Source organism: Numenius arquata, chromosome 5 (assembly GCF_964106895.1).
Source record: "Numenius arquata chromosome 5, bNumArq3.hap1.1, whole genome shotgun sequence".
NCBI classification, from domain to species: Eukaryota; Metazoa; Chordata; class Aves; order Charadriiformes; family Scolopacidae; genus Numenius; species Numenius arquata.
In genome coordinates this window covers 9,044,965-9,072,952 of record NC_133580.1, presented here as the reverse complement: position 1 = coordinate 9,072,952, position 27,988 = coordinate 9,044,965, and the positions used below count along the sequence as shown (strand labels likewise).

Below are 27,988 nucleotides of genomic sequence, written 5' to 3'. Positions count from 1 at the left end.
TCAGGGCAGCTGCATCTCAGGCAGGTCGGGCAGGTTGCAGGGCTGGCCCTGTGTGTGGCGGCTCTGCTGCTGCGGGTGGAGGAAGTAGCTCAGGGGGTTCTGCTGTGGGGTGTGGGGGGGCTGGAAAATGCGCTGTGTCGGACCCCCAGGCACTGTCTCAGGTCCTTGCATCTGTTGGGAGACACAAATCTGACAAATCAGACCTGCCCCATCATCCATCTGCTTCTTCTCTTGATGCAGGGGCTGATACTGAGGCTCGTATCCAGGAGTGAGAATGCCGAGTCCTAAAGGTAAACTCTACCCATCAAGGGTATGAGTTGTGGACAAGCAGTTTGGGATGTGGGTGCTATCAGCATGACTAACAATGCCTGGAGAGTATGGAGGGGAAGCAGGACCCATCCATCCTACCAGCCCCACAGGGAGCCCAGTAGGAATGGAGATTTTCATAAGCTACTTGGACGTGAGGAAAATCTGCAGGAGGTGCATCGTCCATCTTCTATGGGAAGGATCTTCAAGAAACCAATGAAGAGGTTGCAGAGCAATCTTATCCATATACCACCTCGTGGCTGGTACCCCAAAGACCTGAACTTGCTGGTTCACCCCCACTTAAGACACTGTGGCACCAAAGTCTGGTTTTCTGTTGCCCTGGTGCTATTTATCTCCCCCAGCATCATCATTCTGCTGTCTATATTGCTAGTCCTCAGGACCTCAGTGCACCTCGTGAGCAAAGCTACCAAGCGGGGATGGCTCATGTCCACATTTACTGACAACGACGATTAATTCCTCACTCTAAACCCAGTTCTGCCGCATGGCTACTTTCAGCTGTACCTGCACCTCCTGCTTTGTTTTCTGTTATCTCTGCCAGAGGGCCGTAACTTACCTCTGCCAACCAGGCAAGTCTTGGAGTGTATTACTACTTAATTATTAGGTTCAAGAGCCCCTCTCCTTGGCAGTGTCATTAGTTTGGCATGCACTGATGAAGATGTGCTTTGAAAAACCAAAATCACCTTCTCCAGAGATTTGTGTAGTGAAACATCTATTTATCAAAGGAAAGCAGTGACGGCAGTTGATAAAAATCTTGCTATGCTGAGACACAACAGCAGGAGGCACGATTTCAGAAGAGCTTATCCCTTATCATGTTTCACATCTACAGCAGAATTCCCACCAGAGCTCCTCCAGATGACAAGCTATGTTTGAAAAACTGGATATTTCTTCTGGACACTAAGCGATAACTGAGTGTGTTGGAAAATATGGCCTTGAATGGGTGCAGAGCCAGTCTGGAAAGGCTGAGCACTTGGGTACGTGTAGATACAATGGGAATGGAGGACATGTGAGTGCACCAACCAGGTTTGATTAGCCAAGTAAGGCCCATTTCTTCAAAAAAAACAACCCAACCCCAAAGCCATCCCCATGCATCCTCACAAATCTCTTCCAGCTCCATTACCTGAAGGTAGAGACGGTGCTGCTGAACCTGTTGCTGTGGCCACTGGTGGAGATGAACCGGTGTGTTTGGCTGGTGGGATGTGAAGCTGGTGTGTGGGATCATCAGAGACGGGGAGAAAACAGGCGATGGGGCTGGAGGTCGGACGGTGCTACAGGTAATCGGTTGCGTCTGTATCGAGGGAGGCAAGATCTGCTGCTCTGCAACGAATCTGCCACAAGGAGGAAAACGAAGTGTGAGAACCCAAACCCAGACCCGCACCATTGCGGGCCCTGGGAAGCCCAGGTGCTGCAGGAACCAGACTGGAACCGGGTTTTTCAAACCACACAGACCCTGGTGAAAGCAGGCCCCAGACTTCCTCCTCCTCATCTAGCATGGTGTGGAACTGCAGAAAATTAAGGTTTTTAAGGCTCCATGACTTGATTAGGCACTTTAAGCTTTGCAAAAGCTAGAAATTGGTTAAAAAATATTTTTTTCGCAGCATTTTAGCCATCATAAAGTTCTTTGTAATTAAAAAATTACTTTTTCTCCTAACCAGCTGAGCTTTTGTTTCTTTTAAGACTGAGTGTGTTTGGTTTGCATGATCACATGCAAGTTTTTCAAAATAATTTTCTGCACCACAAAGTGTGCTCTACAGCACTGCATGAAAACAAGGGCCAGCAAAGACTCACTTTCCTTGCTGCCTGGTGGCACTGCTCTGCGTGGACTGGCCACTGCTGTTGGCGGCGGGCATCATGGCTTGGATAGACTGATCCAACAGCATCCTGCGGTGGAGGAAAAACAGAGGACGGTCAAGGAAAGGAGAGGGCCAAATGCCTGACTGTCAGTCTCTAGAAACCAACCTCAGAAAATCCTCCCTGAAAGTGTGCAAACCATGCCCCTGAAATAAAGCTAATGAAATAGGATGCTTATTATCACCTTGTCTAATGCACTCACAGAGGTGAGCTGGAACTTGCTAAATCTTTCATGTAAGAAATATTTTTTACAGATGGTGAGGCTTCTAGAGTTTATCTTGTTTCCTTACACAGTATTTTGAAACAGCTGGATCCTATAGGCAGCGTCTGCAAATACCTTCCTGAAAGGTGGTTGAATAGTTTGAGGCAGTTGTAAATGTTTTATACAACAGTCTCAGCATTGTATAAAAGAAAAATGGCTTTGTCCTGGCTGGAGAAAAAACTCTGGAGCTTCAGAGCAAGCAGACAGAGGTTTGGGAAAGGCTGTCCCTGCAAGTTTTTCCTGTTCACTGCCTCTGACAGCAGCAGATGTCCAAAGATTACCGAGCTACATGGACAATTTGTGGAAATATGGAGAGAAAAGTATTTCAGGCCCCTGAGGGTAGGGCATGGTGTGCACAGCACCCTGCTTGCACACACTCTGGGCTCACCACTGACTCAGATCTCTGCAGGAGGGAACATCCCTACGCCCCTGCCCTGGCACCCAGAGACCATCACTCCCCTGAGCCCAGGTGGGCCTGCCCTCCCCCCTGTCCAGGTACTGCTATTTTCCATCACCACAATCAGGATGGTCCCAGCTGGGCTGCATTTGTACCTGAGGCTCCTGTCCTGGCTGTAGTCTGACTGTGGTTGCCTTTCGCTGCCCTCAGTTGGCATCTGTGCAGCCACTGTAATGGGATGTGTTTGGGAAAACACCATGGGGTTGTTGTAGAGGGGCACCGAAATGCTCGTCTGCCCTGGCAGACACGCTTGCTGGCCTTGATTTCCTCTCATTAGCTGCTGCTGCTGCTGCTGTACCTGAAATAAGACACAGATACCCACATGAGATTTTAAAGCTCCCTAATAGAAGGCTAAAATAACTGCTTCCAGTATGCAGATGGGAAAAGGAGAAGGAACAGTAGGATTTTCTCCCTGAACATAGCAGCAGGAACAGTGTATCTGTTCTGGAGAACCAACCCATTTGCATTTATTGCCTCTGCACGATGGGTGCTGGGATCCCAAGCAGTAGGAGCAGATGGTCTTTTGAGAAGTCAGAGTACAAGGGTAAAGGCACGCACGGCTCGAGGGGGGAGAGACCAGCTTGAGAGGGGAGGAGGAGTGCAGATCTGAAGTCCCCAAGGAAAGCAGGGACTCTTATCCTCCCCTTAAAGCAGTGATTTTGGTATCTTTTGCTTTTGGACACCTCAGTTCTTTCCCAAGGAGATGTGACCATCTATATGGTGGATTTAGGTCTAGTGATGACAAAGCTGTTTTTCAAAGCTGCCTTCCAAGAGTTCTCAGGCAGAAGAGAATTAATCTTTTAATATTATGTCTGCTTCTCCATGTAACGAAGTCACAACTCACACTGGCTACGAACAAGCATCGTGTTGCAATTGAGAGCAGCGAACGAGCCCAAACCTCCCAAGGAACCACATCGGTTCCTCTCTGGTCACCAGGATGGCTCCAGCGGTCCCCAGGGCTTAAGGCCTTTAGACTACCTGGCTTTTATTTTTACAGTTGAATGACACCATTCCCAACTGACGCGTGACACAGATTTTGTAATGCCAGCTATGGACTAAAACCAACACAGAGGAGACCACGAGGAGGAGGGACATGGCAAACAAGTATTTAAAAGCCAGGAAGGGTATGATGAGGACAACGAAGCAGCCAGTGACCTGGGCGGCCGTGCTGCAGGAGTCCCTGAGGAATTGGTGCGGTGATGGCAGGTGGGTGCTGCAGTAGTGCTTCGTCCCCATAAGGCCTTGCTGTTGTGACTTCTTGGCTGTGGTCTGCCTGGGCGTCCCCGGCGGCGGCGGCCTCCTGGGGTTCGGGTGCTGCACGTTGTTAAAGACGACGGGGATCGGCTGCTGCATCAGCATCTTTAAATAAAGGAGACACATGAGTTGTCGCAGCTCATACAGTGGTTGCACTGCTGTCCTGGTTTCAGCTGGGATAGTTATTTTTCTTTCTGGTTACTGTGGTTGCTGTGTTTCAGATTTGGTATGAAAGGAATGTCCATAATGCATATTGTTTTAGTTGTTGCTAGGTGATGTCTATACTATTCAAGGACTTTTTTGCAGCTGAGAGGGATCATAGACAGAACAATGGAATGACCAATGGAATATTCTGTACCACAGACGCCATGCTCAGGGGTTGCTCAGGGGTAGGCCAGGGGGTGGGAATCGGCGATCTCTGCTTGGAGCAGGCTGGGCAACGGATCACTGGGTGGTGAGAGTGACCTGTGTTGTATTACCTTACCTTGTATATTCTTTTACCTTTATTATTATTGTTATTTTACTTTTCCTATTTTCTTTATTGTCCTGTTAAACTGACTTTATCTCAACCCACCAGCCTTTTTTTTTTTTTTTCCTTTCCTTTCCCTTCCTTTTGTCCCTTTTCTCCCTACTTTTCTGTGGGGAGGGGGGAGAACTGTGAGTGGTTGCGTGGTCCCAGCTGCTGGCTGGGGTTAAACCACAACTGCCTGGGAGATACTGGCTACTAGGCTGTCTCCATCAACATATATAACACTGCAGCAGCAACATCCAGGGGCAAAGCAAACCATGAATAATAAAAAAATCAAATGTTAGTTTGTGCTCAAATATTTATTCAGAGCCACGACTGTTTCAGCTCCATTACGCCTGTTACGTTTTGCAGGAATGGCACTGGGGATCCAGCAGTAATAACCAGTCACTGAACTGCCGAGCTTTTCGTGCAGGGGGAACTTTGGATTAGCTTGGGATTGCTTTTTTCTAAATAATGAAAATTACTGATTCAATACTTAAGTAGATACTGACGCCACTCATCTCTCAGGAGACACAACTCCCACATCTGAGACCAAACTACCAATTTATCCAGAGTTCATTTCTAAATGCTTTTGCCACTGACAATTTCATTACTGATCTGTGTGCTCAAAGGAGAAGAAAAAAGACTTGTGGGTTTGGGAACCCCAGGGGCAGCGGGTACCTGCAGGTTGGAGTCCTGCACTAGCTGGAGCTGCTCCTTGATGACGTGGAGCTCTTCCTGCTGTGTCTTGATGTCAGCTTGCAGTATGCGAGTCCTCTCCTCCAGCTGCTCTTTCAGCTGATGCATCATCCCCAGCTGGGTCGGGAAATGGTACACTGGCTGCGAAGAACAGAGAACAAGATCACGGGGTAGGACCAGTCCTGCTACTCACACTCATAGTGATGCTGGCTTCAGAAAAATGAGTGCTTTTCAGCTTTTGCCATAGAAAATATGATGCTGACAAAAAACAGCAATTGCACATTTATCCAAAGTACCACTGTACTTGCAGAGCAGCAGCACAACTGGCTCACACTCAGTGCCTCACTCCCCATCTTGGTCTGATAAATGTCTGTGCAGGTGTAGTGTCTGTGCACAGGACTCCCCTGCCCCTTTAGTGTGTCACTGCTGACTTCAGATCACTTGTGTTTTGTGGCAGACACTGCACACCTCCAGGCTGGGCTTTCAGTTCTGCTGCTAATTATATTACAAATGCCAGGTCCAAGTTAGGTTGTAATCCCACCCTGGGACCCATCGTTCACACCTACGTTGGCTGTCTTCAATTCCTGTATTTCAGTCTGAATATTTACTACACTGACCTCAAAGCTCAGTGAGGATGGGCCTCATAGTTATGGTTTATGACTCCCACATTTCTCTTGTGTTTGTTTTTTTCTTTTTTCTTTTTTTCTGGCCTAACTCAAGCCTTCTGTGACACCCCCTTCCTCTACCAGGGCAATAAAGTTCTTCAGCACCCTATCAGCCTGAAGTTAGCTGTTAGCAATTCAGAGATGAGCCTTCAGTGGCCCCCAATGGTTTTGACAAGTGTAAACCTTCTTCTAAGCTATTCCTTTGGGTGTCCTACTTGCTCTGTCTCCTCGCTGAAATAAGTGGTTGCAATAATTTGGTTGCAGGCAAACCTCAGTAACAGCAATGGAAAGGGCACTGAGACCCTGCCACCACACTGGGACTGGCCAGCAAGGAGGTAAGAGCAGTGAACCAGAGCCACTGAGTCTGCCCCGCTGACTGGCCATCCCAGTGCATTTAACAAAAATAAACCACGTACCATCACAGCGTGCTGAGAAGGGGCTGCCGGCTGAGCCACGGGATGCTGAGGGAGGTGTTCACCAGGGGCTTGAGAAGCTGCTATGGCCTAGAAACAAAAACTGTGCCTTACTGTAGGTCCATAGCGCCTCTAGTACAGAGTTGGTGCGATACCAGTTCATACTGGTGATGAACTGCAGGGAACTAGACAACTCCACGTGGAGATCTGAGGATGGGTCTGAAGGGAGAATTTAAGCTCCTGCATGCCCCCTGCTAATTGCAAATCCTCAGTGTCAGCATCCATTTTTGGATAAAGCCCATTTCACATTTAAAAACCCCCCAAAAAGTGGGCTCCTGGTGTAAGAAGGCGTTTGGCCTGGAGGAGCAAACCGAATCCGAAAGGGAGGCAGCAGAGGAACCTCTAGCAGCTCCCCACCAACTCCACTGGCCAGCAGGGTTCCCCGCAGCTCAGGGAAATCCCGCGCTCAGAGGTGGGGATCCAGCCTCTCGGGGCAGGACCAAGGTTTATCAAGCTCATTTCTTTACGACATCAGAAAGGCTTTTGCTCACAGGGACCACTGACCTGAGTGCTTCCAGCTGATGCCAGCCGCAGGGCTGCCTTCTCCGCCTGCCCCCCTGGCACTGATGGCCGGGTGGGAGTGCTGGTGTCCGTGTGCCGCATGGACGATGTGGCTGGAAAAGAGATGGTTTACTGTGATAAGGCACATTTGTGCATAGGTACCCTAGCTAAGCCTGAACTCCATTTATGCAGATGAACAGCAACCCAAATGCTGCCAAATTGGTCACCAAACTGCCCCTCCATGGTCCCTCTGGCTCCCTGCCTGACTTGCAGGGTTCCCTTCTGATGCTAATGCCCCATTTTGTCCTTCCCTCCATGCACACCTCCAGATGAGCTTTCCCACTCTCTCCCTGGCAAGTATTTCAAGCAAAGCCCCCTGAGTGGGCTCCTACCCACGGCCCCGCACAGGCACTGCAGTCATGTTGCTGGTGCCCCCAGGGCAGAGAGGGCACTGGTGGGAGCTTGGACAAAGCTGCCAGCAAGGCAAGCAGCCTCCTGCACTCCTTCTGCAGGGATTTATCATCAGGGACCAAACTACTCCACAATAAAAGTTTTATCAGTGAGGTTCGGGGCTCGATCGAATTGCTTCAGCTTGGCGGGTCACTTCCTGTCCCCTGAGCCACAGCAAACTACCACAACCCTCAGCTGCTGGCAAACAGGGGAGAAGGTGCTCTCACCCTCTCAGTGGGCTAAAAGGGAGAAGGCAGCAAGTGGCCAAGGCTCTGCTGCCAGTACCATAACTTGTTAGGGCACAGTAAGTCTGTCCTGGTGCAGAGCATCCCCCTGCTGCCTCCGTCACCCCCAGTTAAACCCAGTATTTTGGAGGCTGCGCTGCCCTCCAGCCCACTTCTTGCCCCCATGCTGGGCTGCCCACGGCCATGCTGGCACCTACATGCCGAGTCGGAGAGGGCGGTGTGCGAGGAGCGCCGGGAGCTGTGGGACGACAGTGACACTCCTTCTCGGCTGGCGTCCTGGCTGCTGCCGCACTGCCCCACATCCAGGTAGCTGCTGTGGCTCTGCGGGGAGCAAAGTACAAGTGGTGAGATGGTTGGCAGGAGATGATGGCGCTGGAGGGGACCTCCACCTCCCCGACCACTTGTTGGCAGAGAATAACAGACTGGGTGCGGAGTGGGCCAGCACTGCAGCACCACACCACCAAACCCTGGTGCAATATTTGGTCAGCCCCTCAATGTTCACCCTAAAGCCTTCAGGTATCCCCGGGCTGACAGGACCCTCAGGATCACACACTGGGCACCGCTGGCTTTGGGGCGATGCCACGCATTTCTGTCCCAGGACACCCGTCCGGCGTCAGTGAGTGGCAGTGGGGGACACACTGCATGTCTGGCAAACACCGTGGGGTTGCTCCCCATGCCCTGCTCTCTGGCGTGCCACCCTCCTGATCCCCTGCCACTGAAGCTGTGTGCAAATGGAAATATGCTTTTATAATTAGCTTCCTTCTGCCTGATTTCTTCAGGGATGTCACAGTCCGTTAGCTGTGGCACGCTGGGGAGTGGTGGCAGAGGCAGCAGGAGGGGCTGGCTGGGGAATGGATTTACTCATTGCAGAGACGGAGAAGGGACACGGAGCAGTGGCGTGGGGGCATCAGCTGCAGCCTCAGGAGAACATACAGCAAATGGCTCCCATGGGGGACAGGTACCAGGTGATGCTGAGAGCTGTAACCCCGCTGGCCGCTGCCTGGGGAGCAGTGGGTCCCAGCAGGCTGTTCTGGGCAGGAGCCTGGCAGCGCATCCACAGGGGGGAACAGCCTACGCTGGTGAATATTAACGGCTTTGGAGCTGTCACACCAAAATGACAGATGCCACCCGGCAGATGGTTTATGCCAAACAGCCCGTTAACTGTTGGGTTGTCGGAGACTGTTTCACCTGCAGGATATGGGTGACTACAATGGCCACACCACTGCCCTCCCCACACCTCCCCGGGAGCTCCCCAGCTTCCCACTCCCCTCTAGAAGATCAAGCAAAGGGAGTGATGGCTCTGCCTCTCCTCCAGCTGCCTTACAACAACAGATGCAGCTTAAGATCTACAGAAAAATATCTCAGCTGCCATGTGGAAAGGGGAAAAAGACAGAGAAGTGTGCTGTGGTGACAGAGGAGCAGATGGTTTGCAAGATGGCTCTTGCTCAAGTGAAAAAGGTCTCTGGGACAGCTTCCCCTATACATCCCATAAATGGCTTCTATAAAATAATGTCTGAAGAGCAATGAGGCTAATGGAATGATAATTACACAACAGCCCACTTGAAATGATTTTGATTACTGGTCTTATAAACTATTGAGAGGAAGAACTTAAAAGTAATTAATGACCTTGTTAATTGGGCAGGTGTCTTGGGATGCCAGACTGATTCAAGCCATGGAAATTACTGCCCTGGTCACAATCCTACGCTTGATGCGATCCTGCCCAATGGTGTAAACAGAGCTGAAATCTGGAATAAGTGTTTTCCCTTCACTTCCAATCTTCATCTGCGCGTCAGTGACGAGCTGGCATTAACAGAACAGGTACCATGTAGTACTGCTCTGTCCTCTGATCCTCTGCGCCTTACTAACCGTGACAGGTACAGTAATCTAGCCTCCAGCTCCAGCTCTGCTGCTGAACTGAGGCGGTTTAACCCATTGTTTGCGTAATGGTCTCAGAAAGACAATGAATAGCAGAACAGCAGCAATGCAACTGCTGACTTTGCAGTTATATGCCTGAGTAAAGATGGGCAATTTTGAGCCATGGAAAACTTCTCAGGGTCTGCCTGAGTCATAACCCAACTGAAGGTTTGGAAGGAGATGGGAGTAAAGGAAGAGGAGAAGAAAGAACAGATATTTTCCTCAGATTGGCAAGCGATTACTCAGTTTGGATTAAATACCAACTCATTCAACTGTGAAGGGACGTGGTACCTTTAGAGAAGAGGATGCCAGTTCAATTGATGACTCTTCAAGGCCAAGATCTCGCCTTCTTTCAGCTCGAACTTCTGCATAACTGAAAAAAAAAACAATAAAAAACTTAAAATCAAGTTTTCCAGTATGGGTATTGTTTACTGTATGGTAACTATCCTACCACACAGGTCACTATGGAGTTTTCACGTTGAGTCACAAATTTTGCACAGCACACAGACACACACACTTTCTCATATACAAGCTGCTTAGAGGAACATCATTGCACAGCCTTGCAATCCATGAGTAACTGCCTATGCTGAATATCCAGAGATTAGAAACAACAGGGCAGTGTCCCAGTCCCACTGCACCCAGGACTGCAGAGCCTATATGATTAATTGCACTAATCATTCCAAGCACAAACAACGTAGACACTGCTTTGCAAATTTTGGCCCTGGATGCCTTTGAACAAAACTAATGTAAAAGCAAAGTGCACTTGGTTATTGAAGACAAAATAGATGTCTTTGTCCTCAGTACAATTTTCCTAATAAAGGAGATGCCCATTTTCCATAATCAGGCAGAAAAATGACCCTACAGCTTCTGTGCAGGTAAACTGCCATAGCAAACATACATTCATTTTCTAGCCTGCTGTTGCTCAAGAATAATTTTTTTTGCATGTTACACGGTGGCTCAGAGACCTAAGCCCATGCCTTGGGGAGCAGGAGGCCAGGTCTCCTCTTTCTGAGCGTGCAGACAGCACTGTGCAGCGTGCTACATCGGAATTAACGTCCCTCACGTCCGGAAATCACATTTTAACTTGTGTGCTTCAATAATATATTCTAAACCTTAACTATATGAGACAGAATTGAATTTCAAGAGGAAGCAGAAAGAAGAAACAATATGCACAATAAATTCAGAGCTTAAAGTGAAGCCAAATTCCCTGAAGAACGGCTGAAGCAACACAACTCAGAAGCAATCCCTCTGTCTAACATTTCACAGAATCACAGAATCTTCATGGTTGGAAGGGACCTTTGAGATCATTGAGTCCAACCACAAAAAAAAAAAAAAAAAAAAAAAAATTTGCTAATGAAAACACAACGTGCTTTATATCAGCACACACAGCTCTGATCACTTACACCTGTTCAGTGGTGTAAGGTGTTTTCGGTCTGTGTTTCAGAATATCAGTTTACTACTGTTTGTTCTTCCAGGTGTTTGAGGGGCAAAAAGGAGGACCAGAAAAAAATTCACAAATTGATTCCTGACAGTAAAGAAAGACACAGTGAGCAATACGTCTACTCAAGTTAATAGAGAAAAACAGTGTGTCGCTATTTTTCAAGCCCTTGAGTAAATATATGCTCAGTCTCAACACCATCTTTTTTAAGATGACAGTGGTAATCCAGCAGATTCTCCTCCAGAAGGTGCATATCACAGAGCATCCCACGGACGCGCTTCCTTCCAGCACAAGCAGCTTCCCACTAGGGGGGGATCCTGGGCTGGATTTCAGGTGAGGAATAAGGCAAGCAGGACAGCCGCTAACTTCAAGCCATAAACATTTAAAGCTCTGATCAAAAGGTTTTGTAGGAGATGTATGATCCCATTCACACCCATAAAGCTGTCTGATTCTTAACAGGTTTAATTCTTCCTACGGCCATGTCATCACTAGGGATAAAAGGGGAATGTAACACGCTGATAGACTTGGCTAATGGTGGCTTCTGGGTTTTTGGCCTGGTTGCCAAGAAAGAAAAAAAGAGTAATGAAAACACATTATGCTTTTCCCCCTGTTCCCTGTCATAATAGTTTGATAGAGTTACATACCATCTTAGTGTGTCAATAAGCACAGCAAATATTTGGCTAACACAAAACCAGACTAGAATAAAATAATGGTTGAGCATGACATGCATTGTGAAGTGTTTGGTGCTTGCTCCTACCTAACTACCAGGTGAGTGCAAACGATGAACTCGGGTTTGGAATTCCACTGGTGGTAGGTGATGTAGTAGTGTGTCTGCAGCCATATCCACTGCTGGCCTTTGGTCAGGAACCGATAGTAACAGGACTTGCCTTTTCCAAACTGCATCACTGTTAAATAAAAAAAACCAAACCACCAAACAATTTATAGCAAACACAAATTTCATGGTGCAAAGGTGATTAGAAAAACCACTTGGTCCTCTTCCCCTCCCGCAGTCTGCTACTGCACTAAAATGGCTCTTGCGGCTTTATAAACATGGCAGATGATACACAACCACATACTGAGCTTTTATTTGGTTTCTCTTCTGTGACTGTTTTTCAGGAGTGCTCTTTGCTGTTTTGAGATTGTTCTTATAATTAATAATGAGCATAACTATATAACTAGCTATATTCCTGTAACTTATTCCTGGACTCCTCTGAAATAAGCATAAGTAGCATTAAATAAACAAAGTATTGGCCTTTCACAAGCACATGAGAAGGCATTTCAAAGACTGGGGGCTTGAAGTCAGGATCCTACTCATGGCACAAAATAATAAGATAGTGGAGTTTTAGCAGTTTAACTGAGAGTTTTCTTTTGAGAGATGCCCTAAATACACCAGACCTGGTACATATTATCAGGGTACGTCTAGAAAAATCTCAAGTGGTGTAACACAACTGGAACATAATGAGGGGAACTACATTAAATAACCACGTTAATTGTTCCCAGACTGCTGGGAGTACAAAATGAAACATGCTCACTTAAAAGACCCATAATTAATGCAAAGTAAAATACAAACGTGGTTTAAGCAAACCCATTTCACTTCACAGTAGGCAAGATGCCTGCCCACAGTGGTCAATGAACAGGAACTTACCAAGCCACACTAACCCAAGTATTTTTACTCACCTGCAAACCTCTACTTTGTTAAATATTGGGACTAACTTTATTAGCAATCCCACTAACTTTAGTTAGATGTTCTTCTGGCTAACACACTCAGCTCCTAGTCCTGGCAGACGTTTCCTGAAGCAACTTCTGTAAGTCACTTTGCCAGCACTTTACTTTGTCCCCCTGCGCAGCAAGATTAAACAATCCTTTCCTTCAGGTGTGTTATGCAAGTACTCTTTTAATATGTAAGAGCAGATCCATGGCTAGTAGAGATGTAGAACACAAATCACTAAATAGATTCTCTGCTGAATGATCTGATCTCACTTGCAATATAGTTAGTGTCTACGTCAAACTGCACTCACATATTACCAAAAAGACATCATCTGGCAAAGTAGCTCACTTCTGTCTGAATGGTCTTTTAAGGAAAGAGCACTAAAAAGCACTGTACTTGAGAGCAATGAAAATATTCCTTTAATATTCTCATCTACATGCTCTCTGCACTCAACAAAACTTGCATTCTAGCCCCTTTCACAGTTTCCTCGGGGTGCTCAGCCAGGAAACCTGCTTCCCCATCACTGTTTTGTACCAGCCCTTTGCCTTGACAGGGCAGAACAGCTGGCAGGGAAGTGGAGTGGGGAAACTTGACATTCAGAGAAGAAGTTGTTTTGTCCATTCTCTACTAGGTCCTTTAGCATCTTATATCACAGAATCACAGAGTCACAGGATCTTCATGGTTGGAAGGGACCTTTGAGATCATCGAGTCCAAAAAAAAAAACCAACAAAAAACCCAAAAAAACCAAAAACCACCAAACAAACAGACACAAACCAACAATCTCAGGCACTAGAGCATGCCCTGAAGGGCCATGTCTACGTGTTTCTTAAAAACCTCCAGGGATGTCGACTCCACCACCTCCCTGGGCAGGCTGTTCCAGGGCCTGACCACCCTCTCAGTAAAGTAATTCTTCCTAATATCTAATCTAAACCTCCCCTGCCGCAACTTTAGACCACTTCCTCTGGTCCTGTCATTATTCACTTGGGAGAAGAGGCCAACACCCACCTCTCTACAACCTCCTTTCAGGTAGTTGTAGAGGGCAATGAGGTCCCCCCTCAGCCTCCTCTTCTCCAAACAAAACATGCCCAGAATATGTGCAGGTGGTAGATGATATATGATAGAGATGGGGTGCTGGGGGGATCTGGAGTTTCTTGATGTCCCTACATCATGCTGCTCTGCATTTCAGAGTAATTACAGCATTCCACTTTCTCCACTCTCTGGGGTGTGCTTGTTTTCTTTTGACAAAACACTCTCCATTCAAATGGAGATAGCAGAGAGACAGATAGAGAGTTTGCCCAACAGGAAACCTATAAGTAATATTTCTTGGCAAAATATCTGATCACCTAGATGCATTTTACGAAGTGTGCAGTTACTTTTCAACTTCTCATTACAGTGCTTGGCAATGCAAACCAGCTGGAAGACAGACCTAATTCTGGCTCAGTATCTCAGTCTGAAGTGCACTTAACAAACCAGAAAAATAGTCTCAGGGATAAAACATCTCACCCGCTCATCTGGTAGGAAAAGCACAGTAATTAATAGTAGACCATGTCTGCTGCCACCTTTTGCCTTTCCTCAGATCAGCTCCAGCCTTCAGCAGGACATGGTGCTTCAGCAGTGGGCTGCACTGCCTCAGTACTCAGGCTATGTGCTCCTTCTGACCTGGCTCCTCCTGGGCTCTTGTAGGTCACAGTATTCCACCTTGCACAAAGATGAACTTCATGGACATTCTCTGGTGATCACACATCAGCCTGAACTGGACTTTCCTGCTTTACTTTCAGTTCTACAAAAAAATGAGCCACACATCCTATGAGGATGTGAGCCACTCACATCCTATATTTGGTATTTTTGCATTTAAAGAAGGGTCTGAGGCTCCAGAAGCATTTTACTAATAGTTAACTGAGGTTCAAAATGTCTAATTGCACAGGCAGGTGATCCAAATGTGGATTTCAGAAAGCATTTTGGTGAGCTGAGCCTCCTGGCTGACTCCGGAGCCCAGAGGAACAGCAAGACCCCATGAACTGTAACTATCAAGAAAACTCCCAGGGTTTGGGGCTGCCCTCACAAACAGGGGGCAGAAGGTAGAAAGTTCTGACTTCCCATCTATTAATCTCATTTCACTCTCAGACAACCTGTGCTCAAGCAGGGCATCTGCCAATTTGGGGAACCTACACAAACAGTTCCTGATCTGGGTGAATTCTGCAGGGATGCAACCTCCCAGGTAAGTGCCAGCTATGACAGACTGTCATGGGAAGACAGAATTCCCTCGTGCCCCAGATAAAGATGCCTTTTGTGACAACAGTAAAAGGTTTTGCACGAGTGACAAACGAGATCAAAGACAGGCACGCTGCAGAGCGAGAGGAACTTACAGTGTTCATGGCACCTAGCAAGAAGCTCCAGGTCATCTGCGTGGTAGTAATCATACCCTGATGTTCCCAGAACCTCAAAGGGTAAATATCCTATAATAGGCGGAGCCCTAGAAGGGAAGCAAAGGGCAGGGAGTGAGCACCAAATCTGACACTTTGACAACCTGGCACATACGCTGTGATATTAGTGACCAAAACCATCTCATACATTTACTTGGCAGGGAAATCAGGAGTGGATTTTCATATACACAATGATGTGTTTTCATACAGAAGCATAAAAAAAACCCCCAAAAAACAACAGCGAGGGAGAGGTAAAAATTGAGAAAATGAAAAGGTGTGTGTTTACTGTTTCATAGCCTATTCATTATGTGGGTGTAGAGAAAGGCATGTACGTACGCAAGTGACTCAATTCATTAAGTATGCTTGTGAGACACACAGCTTGAGAAACGCTACGGCTGTGCGTGTGCATAATAACCTGGAGCTCGAGTAAAATTATCCAGTAGGTTGGATGTAAATGTCATCTGGGTAGTAATTGCAGAAGAGAGAGTAAGTGGGAAACTGCAACGTGTGTCAGGACCAGCTTGGGTAAAAGAAAAAGTAATTGTTCCCATGGAAAAGCTTGGGAAATTATAACCAGCAAAAAATGTTTTTATGTTGGAAGTAAATATAAGAATAGGCATGGGGCTGGTTTTTAGGACGGTTCTTTCTATGACAGGTAGAGCAGGAATCGAGAAAGTATTTAGGTGGGCACATTGCAAGACTTGCCCACTATTCTGCTGTCAATTCTAGATTTTCCCTTTTCCAGGCAATATATGAGATTTTTTTTTAAGCAGGTGTCCTAACAACACTGAGCTTAGGTGCAGCCTTCACCGGGGCCTGCTAGCTTATGATTATGAAACAACACCGAAATGGGAGGAGAAAACTACTATTTTTGCCTCTACTCCCTATATCAGCATGCCACCTTCTGTCCCCTAACGCTCGAGTACACTCCTGCCTGCACCAGTTCAAGCGCTGCATGTACTTTGTGAGGCAGGACTTGCGCTTATTTGGCTCCACCTATTTGTTTTGGCTGCTGGATGTGCTGGTAGGATGAGGCTCACCTGCCAAGTTCAGTGTGTTCTGCAGGAACAAGGCGGCGATGTGTCAGTGAAATGGCTAATGTTTCAAAACCAGGGCAGGCTGAAGGTGTCACTGCTGCTGCCTCTCTCCCGGTTTGTTGAGTGACCCTCTTAAGGAAGGTGAATACCATAAAGTAGCCAAGAATATGAGCAAAAAATTATTTAAGTATTGTTTAAATATTTGGGTTTGGATGGATCAGTCCTGAATCTTCTGGATATTAATATGGGAAGTTCTCCTGTCCTGGCTGAGCGACCCAGCTCCACATTTCTACTCTTGAGAGACATGGTGGGCATAGATTATTCAACTGAATAGGGCCCAGGAAGGTCTACAACCTCTCTCTTCCCCACACCCATGAGCAGTTTGGCAACAAATGGGAGACAGGAAAAAAAGAGAGAGAGATGGGGATCTGCTCTACAGCATCCCCAGAAGGATCAAGGTCTCAGCAGGAGGTCCTGAGTCGCAGCACAAGGCTTGGCTGGAAGAGCCAGTCCTCCACCCTCTCTGATAGCAAAGCTCTTGAAACAGAGCACGCTTAGTACACCGTGGTCTCTGCCACAACATAGTCTTATTTATTCAAATAACTTTTCATAGACCACTGTGTTCCTTTTCCTCATGTGACCCAGATTTCTGTTAATGATGATAATATGTGTATTTATTAAAATGTCCTTCCTTACTGTCTCTTTTGGCAGAACGTACCAGTGTCTCTCCTATCTTTAATGACATGCTTATACTCAAGACAATAAAGTCTTTCAGATGCACATCAGATGAACATTTAAGCTGATCAGGAAAGTATTATGCTTTCCTGACTTTCACTAGAATTCTTTAAATGAGAAAGCAACCACAAAATGCTCCTCATCTGTCATTTGACAAGGAGATGCCTTGCTTGCAGAACAATTTAAAAGTGTCTTGTTAGCTTAAGTTCCAGCTTTGAGGCCTGCAACTTGCTGTGCAAATGGAAATGCACAACCTTCAGAGAGCCTTTCGAGTGCAGTCTTTTAATAAAGGGAAAGTAAGGAGAGAACCACAGCGCAGAAGAGAAATAGATCATTATCAAAGTTAACAGGTTTTCCTCCTCTACACTTATTTATATTTCTAATATTTATCTAGATCTACGGAGTATTTTCTGCATTATCTGTCTTTACTCCAATTTATGTTGTCATCATGATAGTGAAGGTCCTGACTCCAGCTCATGCTGGGTACCCTCTGCCCCTACTGACAGGGCACCTCAGCATCAGGTGGTGTGAGTCGACACAAATAAGCAAGAAACAGCAAAATACCCAACAACATTTCACAGCACCCTGTGGACTGTACTGGAGAGAGGTTTGAATTGGTGATTAAATGAGACAACCCACACGATCCCCTGCTCCTTCTTGGGGCTGGGCTCACCACTCGCATTTGAGGCTGTCCCAAATTCCGCCTCAGCATCTGCATCAGCTTAATTCACCCTCAGTAACAATGGTTTCCTCACTGGGGATATCAGTGAGACTGGAATGGCCGCAAGTACCCAGCGCAGAGAGATTCCTCTCTGAGTCATAACCCAGATTCATCAAAGGACACTTTGACAGGATTCAAAGCAACTCCTGCTCACCTTATTCACAGGAGCTGCTGGGACACAGCCTTTCGGAAAACCAGCTCACTTCATCAGACAGTGAAGTAAGGGGCTTAGGGATCTTTTATGAATTTTAACATTAATCACCTGATTCTAAAAATGTGCATTATTGGACAGGCCAATTGAAGTCTCACAAAGTGACTCCAGCAAGATCTCGACAACACAAATAATAAGCCAACTGTCCCAAACCACACAGCATTAACCATAGGGCTGTCACAGGGTCAGTTCCTCCATAGAATCATTCAGGTTGGAAAAGACCCTTGGGATCCATGCTTCAAGGTATAATGTGTGAGGTACAAATCTTTTCTACTTTATAAATGCAAGTTATTATTCATTCATATTTGGTCTCTCTCTTTCTTGCTCTAAATGCACAGATGATATTTAGGGTTTTTTCCTCCCAAATATTTTTTTTCCTACCGCCTTATTTACTATTCTTCTATTTCTAGCAATGACTACCTTTGCACAGCTTGCAAAGGGATGGATCATGGAAAGGGTAGGATTTTGCAATGCGCTTACGCATACGTGTCAAATACAGCAAAGTAAAAGAGTGAACAAAAGCCTCTAGCTTCTTTTGAAGAAAATGAATTCTATATTAATCAGCTTAATAAAGTGGTTCCAGTCTGTTTCATTTACCAAGCTGAATCCTAGCCCACCATATGGCATTGTCAAAAACAAATCTGCAATTAAATCACCTAATCCATAGCTTTTTCTATTATTTTTATAAATTCCATCATTTCTCAAGGTGAAAATCAAAAGTTTATTAAAGTTTATTAACACAGCAAAAGATTTAGAAGGATTCCTGAAAACCGTAGGTGGGAAACAGAGGAGCTAAACCAATACATGGAACAGGACCATATTGCTCTGTTTTAATGACAGTATTTTGGTGAAGCTAGACATTTTTCTGGACATTTTTCCACTATTTTATATTGTTTCTTACCTGTCTAAAACATGGAAAAGAATAAAGCATTTAAGGATGCCTAATGAGTAAGTTCAGAGTATTATTACTTCCTCAGTTGTATTTAATTAGAGCTTGGGATCTCAGGCAATAGCTACACAAAATCTTCTATTTTGTTTATTCTTCGGTGACTGAAACCAAACCTCTTACCTGTGGTCTAAGAATAAAAACTTCCATTCCAAGCTATGCCTCGATGTAAATTCTTCACACGGCTCTTCAACGTTGCAGAGCTCCTGCAAAACAGTTGGCACATTCAGACATTTAATTCTATGAAATGACAAAAGGAGCCCTCTATCAAGACTAAGGATGCATCTTCTTGGAATAACAAACCCTAGCAAAATACAGTGCTTTTAAAGCACTTGACTTATTTTCCTCTAAGGAATGAATAAGCCTTGTTTTATAGATGCATAAACTGATGAAAAGTGGTTGAATAATTTACCCTGGGCTGAATGTCAGAGCTAGGATAAATAGTCCAAGGGCCTCATCTTGCAGTCCGTAGACAAAATTCCCCCGCTTTTTGTAAATACTGATATCTGAAGACAGATGACAACACCAGGTCCAGCCTCAAACCGAGCTGGCTAATGGTCACTTGAGCAAGAATCACCTATGTGCAGGGTCGTTATCCCTGTCATCACTGCTCGGTGCCACAGGACACTCACAGACCAGTAGAAAGAATCCATGAAACATGGTGTTCACAGTGTTTCAAGATGTGGGCTGCCTTCTTATACAAAGGAGTAACGGGATGTATTTCTTTAAAGGCTGCAACTTTTCAAGTGGTTTAGCTGGTCACCTTGTATTCGTGCTCCCTGCGCTGATGGGTCCAAGACATCCCATCACACGACCGCCTCTTCTCAAAAGCAACTCCCACGTTATATCTCACCATTCCAAAATACATACTTGTGTCCTCTGCCTCTCCCAAACACAGCGGTGGCCCCTCTCATTTACCAACCCTCTGCACGAGCAATCTGTGCTGCTGAACGTGCTCTCGGAGGGGTTGCTGCAACACAGCTCCCCTCGACACAGCCGAGCACACAGCTCGTGGTACCAGTAGCAGCTGTGCCGCTGAGCACCGCACGAAAGGGAAGATGGTGCTTAGGGACATGCTTTAGTGGTGGCTTTGGCAGCGTTAGGTTGATGGTTGGACTCAATGATCTTAAAGGTCCCTTCCAACCTGGAGGATTCTATGATCGTATGCTGTCGCAGAGGTCTCACCTTTAAGAACTGCGGTGTGACAAGACGAACAGTTGCTACGAGGCAAATCTGCTCCTCCGTGGCTGACCTGAAAGCTCGTGCAATAGCTGACTCAAAGCCATTACAGGAGGGTGTAGGCACTAGACACAACCAGACAATTTATTTAAGAAGAAGAGGAAGAAGAGCTTTCTTTTCATGTTAAGACAGGTACAATGACTGATGAAACCCAAGCAACAAACTCCTCCTACCCACAAGGTGATGCCACACTGATACACGCTGATGTTATTTAAAGAATGACCCTCTAGGCTCCGAGTTACACAGTTGTAACCACCTACCCCCGGCTTGCAGAGAAGCTTCAGAAGACAGCTCTGAGCAGCTCACAGTGTGCAGCTACAGTCTCCTTGTCAGCCTTTCTCCAGCCCAACAAAATTCAAGATTTTACAAGTTTCTTAAACTATTTAATCTTTTTAAAGTGTCATTTTATTGCCACAAGTGAAACAGAATAGCGCATTTTACTGGTTGAGTAAGTAGGCTGCTTTACAATTGGCAGTGGGTCAAATGGAGGTAGGATCAGTTTGGTATCACTTCTTTAAGCATTGCAAGCAGAGGAGTGCATTCTTCTGACCAACAGCCTCCCCACCACTATTATATGAAAAATATCTCCAATGTACCCACAGCTCATTCCATCCCTGCCCATTACGGGGAATTTTCAGCTGAAACAAGGGCTTTAGGAGGCTACAGATCAACATACAATTTAAAGAAGAGAGGCAGAGAGGTGAATGTAGGCTGGAGCTTTAACTTACCATGAGTAAAATATTTAAAATCCACTACAAATTTCACATATTCATACATCAGGGGTTCATTTGGATCTAAGCTGCCTCTTGCTAAATGGCAGCAAAACTCTATTTGTTTTTCTGCTGAAATGAGAAAAAGAGAAGGAGGCATACACAATGTTACTAGAAGTCTGCACTTTAGCACACTCCACATATTGAATCTATCTAGGTGCTTAAGCCAACCCTGCTGCTGTGGTACACCTGAGCATACCCTGCTGGGATGCTCTTGACACCCGCAAGTAAATAAATAACTAATAAGAGCAATGATCAGCTCTTATCTGATCTTAAGGTTCTGCTTAAGGAAATGTATTCTAACCCTTTCTCCCATGGCTTTACAGCCACCCCAGTATGCTGGGCAGGAAGCGCTGGCAATATTGGTCAGTGGTATTTTCCCCTGACTTTGTGCGTGCATGATTTCAAGCAAAGCTGTTAAGTGATATTGCAGTGCTCTGCTCTGACCCTGCTCGGTAGGACCCAGATCCAAAGGGCATTGAAGTCACCCTCAACCTTTCCATTAACGGTGGAGGGCACCGTGCCAATCTCTTATTCAGTTTTCTGCCCAAGGTCTGAACTCCATGGATTAGGCCATTCGGTCTCCAGTCAGAGGGAAACCAACCCCAGTTTGGAGCACCAGCATGAGGGTTGCCTAGCTTCCACTGATGGGGCAGAAGAGAGGGGAGGCTAGCACTGCCTGGCCATGGCAATGGGAAAGGGGGCTCCCAACACAGGCTGGATGAGATGTGGATGTTGGGAAGAGGCTGCTGCCTGCTCTGGCATTGGGGATGTTTTCTGGGGGAAAGGGACATTCTGAGGTAGGACAGCAACCAGCAGTAGAGATCCGGATGGACTGTTGAGATAGGAAGGCTGATGCTTAAATTACATGTAGGGTTTCTTAGGTGTCCTAAGACATGCAAGTTTCCTAAGGAACAAAGACTCTGCCAAAACCCTCTGGGATTTCTCCTACCCCTTTCCTCCCCCCAAGCCCCTCACTCCTTTCACAGGCTCAGTCCAGCATCCTGCCCTGGGAAAAATATCTAAGGAGGGCAACTTCACTGTCCTGTGATGCAAAGCAGACAGTAAAACAAAGACTGTCCAAATCAAAGACCAAGTACTGGGAGCATGTAGGAACATTAGACGATGTGCTGCGTTAAAAACCAGAAATACTAACTGCGGCAAAACAGAAGTGGCAGGCAGGAGAATTAAATAGCTGGAGAGCCCTGTGCAGGCTCCCCTGGGAACTGTTTGCCTTTGGCAAATTTCCCTGACCGACAGACAAGAGCAGAGCTTACCGTTTAGAAAATCAGCTGCAACAGGATCTGTCATGAGCATATGTGGAGAAAGGAGCTTGTACACCTCGCTCTGCTCCCGCTCAGGCAGAAAGTTCAATATATTTTGGTCCACCAAATCTGACTGATACAAAAGAATGCTTTGTCATGTTCAGCAGTACAGCCTGACACAACCGTACGCCTTTTCATCCCCCAGCAGAGCACAGATGCTGCCAGTCTAGCGTGGATGCTTAAGACAAGGAAGCCCCGTCAGTCTGCAGATGGATCTAGGGCAGAGTATAACCCTTAGGTTATTTTACCCTGAGGTTGCTCTCTATTTGCAAAAGGTTGTACGGGTCCCAGAGGCTGCCCTTTGGTTCAGCCAGATGCAAGCTGGAGAAGAATCCATGGTATCACAGGAATACAACGTGATAAGAAACACCGTATCTAAATGAAAATTTTAAACATTTCCCTTTGGAAGCATGAGACAGAAGTGGGAGCTCCTCCTCGCATCCTCCATTTGTCTTCTAGGCTGAACATCTGGCAAAATCAGCTCAACCTGCAAGTGTTTCAGTGCTGATAAACTCACACATCCTGCTACAGGGGTTCTACCAAAATGTCAGCACGTATTTATTTCTCTGCACACCATGACATTCAGCCGGGTTAACTGTGTGCTCCAATTTGCCCTCACATGGCATCACTGGTGCCACATGCCTGGCACCAGACAAAAATAAAAAATGTTTTTGAGGGTCCAGCAGAAACTTCTGTGCCCAACAGCCAACTGATGTCTAGAAATTCTCCCAGAAAACTCTGAGGCTACATATTTGTTACTAGAGACCGTGGGCTCAAAGTAGAAAAAAACCAATTACATTAGAAGAGCATATATTGAGTGCTGAAATCTTCTTTAAATTATCTAAGAAGAGCTTCAGCCTGCACAGATTTCATAAGCATGAGATTTTCCATATACCTGGTGGGATAAACACCACCCAGGCCCTCCCTCAGATGTGCTGCCAAGCAGTGCACTACGACTGCAGTGATTTTGCCTAGATTTTTTTTTAGTTAACTCACAGCCCCTGGCAGAGAATCTGTTATTCCCAGGAGCTTGAGAAACTTCCTAAGAGTTTGTTGGTTTATCCCCCACCCCCAGTCAGTTGGCTCTTCGGCTGGACAAAACCAAGCCCCAGCCCTCCAGGGTCGAGGCTGCATTAAGGCAGAGGAATGATTTTTCAACATATTGTGTTGTCAGAACTTACCGGTAAGTGTCCAAGCAGAGATGAGACACTATCAGATACATAAATAATAATCCCATCAGTGGTAAGAGCAATGAGAAAGCCATCTAGTGCCTAATGATAAAAGGCAGGCAAAAAAAAAAAAAAAAAAAGAATTATGCGAGGGAACAAGTTAAAATATAATAGGCTAATTTATTCTTTGCTGATGCATCTAATAGCCTAAAACTAACATAAATCAATTATGGAAATGACAGTTCAATGCAGAAAAATAAAAATTACACATGCTGTCTAATTCAACATTCTTCTATATTCTTATTTGCTCATTAATAGTAAATTGACTTGTATTTTTCACCCAGTGAGTATTTATTCAACATGAAGCAAGACAGTGGTGGTTAGAATTTCTACACCCACACAATCCTAGTGACTTCAGTCACTTCATTATGTGTTCTGAATTACACAACAGTTAACCAATTTAGTGCGTAAGGAAATGTTAGATATCATCACGGCAAACCCAGCATTGTGGATGGATGGATGGATAAGCAGAGACAGAAAAATGATACAATGCTATATTTTTAGCAATTAATGGACAATCTAAATCCTTACTTATTTTGGTTAAAGCACTCATTTGTTAGACTAGTGACACAACAATTTTAAGGTTTGTTTTGTTTCCCCTTTCTTATTCACAACAGTTTCTGTCCTGGAGTTGAAGTTCTCTGTCCCTTTTAAGTCACTGCACGTGCTTTCCTCTTCAGGGCTTTTCCCTATTCTTCACAGTATCTTCTTGTACCATTGACCCAGTGTCTGTCCCTATTCTTCTCTAACACTTACCAAAGTGTGGGAGGTTTAATCTCTGGTTAGCGCCATGCACAAAGCTAACTCTTCTAAAGACACCGTTAGGCTGCTCTGCAGCTTAGCTACAGGGAGCCAAAGATGCATCCCTCACATCGTTCCCCACCTTACTGTCATAGAATCATGGAATCGTAGAATAGTTTGGGTTGGAAGGGACCTTTAAAGGTCATCTAGTCCCACCCCCTCTGCAATGAGCAGAGAGATCTTCAACTAGATCAGGTTGCTCAGAGCCTCGTCCAACCTGGCCTTGAATGTTTCCAGGGATGGGGCTTCTACCACCATTCTGGGCAACCCAGGCCTGTGTTTTACCACCCTCATTGTAAAAATTTTCTTCTTTATTTCTAGCCTAAATCTTCCTTCTTTTAGTGTAAAACCATTACCCCTTATCTTTCTTTTAAGTCATGCTCTGCCTTTGCTGAAAATTAGCCCTCTCTGGAAAAAAACATTGATTTTAAGTAAACTGGTCAACGGTCGAACGTAGTCCAGTAAGCCAACAGTTATTAAAGGGCGCTCTCTCCCCTGCCACTTCTAAGAGGGAAATTTGCTTTGATTCAGCTGGAACAAACTAGCTTGTTTGGTGAGAGAAATTCCCAGAAAGAATGAACAGACTTTTCCAGGGAGGTGAGTCATGATGTCCTGATGAAAAGGAATAACTAAGACACTGCAGCACCTCCCAGCTCAGCCCAGCATACACCCTTATTTTGGTGGGGCAAAGAGCAATAGCTACCCACGCAGGGTAGGAGATGCCCTCGCCAGAGGAGCATGCAGTACAAACCCAAAGCAGCATCCTTAAGAAAGGAGAAAAATATAGGCTCAGGGGGTGTTTCTAGATCAGCTAAGCATTTTATAGGTGAGAGTATCAGAGCTGTTCTCCCAAATGCACTTAAAGGCAATCCAAGCAAAAGATACAGCTCACATCACAAGTACAGCACAGCGCAGCCAGCAGCAGCAAAGGCAGCAGAGTAAATGCTGCCTGGCTAATGGGATGTGGGAGGAAGAGAGCTGCTCTGTTTTCTTCAGGTACTTTCAAGTTTTTACTAAAACTGCTAGCTCTAGTGGCTCTTCTGAGAAGGGAAATTCTCTTTTTCCTCCCTCACTGGGCTAAATCTGGGCCAAATTCGTCTTCATTCTAAATGAAAAGCTGTTTATCTTTAAGGTGAAACAATCACATTTTTAATTCTGTGTCTGTAAAGCATTTAGCACAACATTGGTCTCTGTCAGGTTTGGATTCTATGTGCCAGCAGAGCAGAAATCATTAACATTGGGACCTACAGGTGAAAAAGAACTACATCCCTGAACTACTCCACTGAACTGATTATTTCTCACTAATCTATGCAGCTTTAATTTCATCTTACCTCTAACATCAACTGGGTGAACTCCTCGTTGCTAAGAAATGAAGGCTTCCAGTCTTGTCTAATCTCACAGGCTTCTGTCTGTGCTGTGATTTCTTAAAGAGAAAAACATCAAAAAAGCAACATGACTCATGCTAGTCGGAATTTCTTTTTTCATTTTCAAGTAACACTAGATTTCTTTTAAGAGGCTTTCAGAGGAATCATCCTCTGATCATTCTCCACACAAAGCCTTCTTGTATGCAACAGTCATTTTCCACGCCATCATGATACAAGTGCATTAGAAATCAAGAAAAGGAAGAGGAGACATTTTCAGTGGTCTGAGGAAATCCTTGAAAAATTAAGGTCAATGGGCTAATTTCAGAGTAGCTGAGCATCACCGTGAGCAGAGGGTGTCCGTGACTCCCGTTTCAGGAAGGCTCATGGGAGTGCCCAGGTAGCAGGACAGGCTCACCCAGCCATGTCCTACATCAGGAGACCTGGAAACAGGGCACAGGAACCCCTTTTCCCTGGCTTTTGCAATGTGCTGTTCCTCAGCTCTTCCTCCCTTGTGCTCTGTTTGAGAGCGTACAAAGCATGCCAGGGAGTGCGGCGGCCAGCGAGGGAAATGGAGGGATGTCACTACATTAAAAAACATACAGCATTGCATCTTTTCAAGTATATCTATGTTTAACTGGACAGTACTGTATTCAAACCCTAGCCCGTTTCCTGAGGCCAACTGCTACACCTTATTCTGCCCCATGCTTCAGTTCGTGTCCTCTCTGGAGGTTTTGGACGCTTGGGGAAAAAAAAGCAGTTTTCATCTTCTGAGTGTAAAAGTGGCTGCTGGGCAGATACAGAGCCAGCACCTTCAACGGGAGCAAGCCCGCGCCCTCCAGTACCTTTCTGTTTCTGTAAGAAGTCGATGGTCCTCTGCAGTATTGTGGACTTGTCCATCTTGAGAGGGTGGCCGTGGCCCTGCAGCATCGTGCAAAGCTCCTTGATGAGGACATTGAACTGGTCTCTCCTCTTCTTTTCAGATTTGTTGCGTGATGCCCTGGGTGGCAGAAACATAAATGCCACTAAGTAAAATGAGGGATGTACAGCTTGACCCAGGGAGAGGTAAATGGCCCTGGCTCAGCAAAACACTTTAAATACAGGAATCTAAACTCTGATGGGAGTGCTTATCTGTTTAAAATTAGGCTCGGGTGTAAGCACCTTGCTGGTGCTTAGAACCTTGCAGCAGGACTGAGCTCACAGTCAGAAAGGAACACCTGGACATGACAAATATGATTTACGTTCATTTGAGCAAGACCATATCCTTTTGTACATTCCAGCAGCAGTTCCCGTTGTTTCAAAAGTGGTGATAACAAGATGAAGCTGTTAGGTGAAATTTCTCCAGTAAGGGAAGTCCTGACCTCTACATGTTCGTGGTTTGTCCACCTCATTTTTATGAACTTTTGTTTTGCAGTTAGCACACACACATATAAAGGTCAAAACGGCCTTTATTCCTTATTCCTGACTTGTATTTGCAAAAGTAGCTTATAGAAAGACAGTACCGTGCAGAGACATCTCAACTGCAGAATGAAGTCAAGCACACGCTCTTGTATCTGGTTTTGAAAATCTGCTGCCATGATATATGAAACCAGGAATGTTAAGAATCTGGCTGAAGAAACCACAGACAAGTTTCCAGATTGCATTAATACAATTTAAGAATGTTTAATTAGGGTTTTCTCCTCCATTAAAAACAATAAAGGAGGAAGCAAATCCATTCAGTTTCTTCCAAAATGTTCTTTCCAGTGGTCATATCTGAGATAAATCTATTTTCATACCACCTCTTCCAGTAGTAATTAATTTTCTTTACAAGTGTATTCATGATGACACATGCTTCCTGTGATCTAGACCGAGTGTGGTATGCAAAAAGCATTTCCATTCATATTCAGGTTGGCATTTGGAGGTTCTCAGATCCAGCATTTGCATTCACAGCTATCTCTGATTTGGCGCTCCTGCACGATGACTAATTAGAACTGAGCCAAATACTTCTCTGAAGGGAGACTAACTCATACCTGTGCTAAAGCAGGACTGCTCTCTAAGTTTCACAGGGAACTCTACCCCAGGTGGGCAGCAGTGCATGATGTAAGTAAAATCACAGGTCAAGAGTCCTGCATCAAGATAATAAATAGCCATAGGATAACAGGAGATTCTGAGGGCACGACAATGTACTTTAAGGATGACTCAGCTGATTAACCCATTTTAGGGGTGGTCGAACGCATTATGAGAAGCTTGAAAATTGTGACTTAATTGTGCTGTTTGTGGTCTGCTATACACAGCCCGTGAACTGCATGGGGGTTTTGCCTCTGACATCAGTGGTCCCAAGTACTTTTTTAAGCATCGGACAACACAGCATTTATAATTCTCCCATGAGGGAGCTCCCACTGTCAGTGCATCCCTTCATACCTCTTTGCCCTGTCCTTCTCATCTTCATCCATCAGTTCGTT

The 27,988-nt window shown here is 45.6% G+C and overlaps 1 protein-coding gene across 1 annotated transcript; it reads right to left on the bottom strand.

The window, feature by feature from the left end:
- PASD1 (PAS domain containing repressor 1) lies at positions 1-27,988 on the bottom strand. Its single transcript, XM_074147273.1, has 20 exons — positions 27,948-27,988; positions 26,393-26,547; positions 25,518-25,609; positions 23,338-23,427; positions 22,109-22,229; positions 20,790-20,903; positions 20,008-20,126; positions 18,946-19,028; positions 15,116-15,222; positions 11,799-11,946; positions 9,895-9,976; positions 7,887-8,010; positions 6,998-7,107; positions 6,437-6,523; positions 5,338-5,496; positions 4,050-4,253; positions 2,990-3,192; positions 2,113-2,205; positions 1,445-1,652; positions 1-171 (listed from the first exon to the last, which is right to left on the bottom strand). Exons 1-20 carry the CDS (start codon positions 27,977-27,979, stop codon positions 1-3), a joined length of 2,502 nt encoding a protein of 833 aa, XP_074003374.1. The 5' UTR covers positions 27,980-27,988.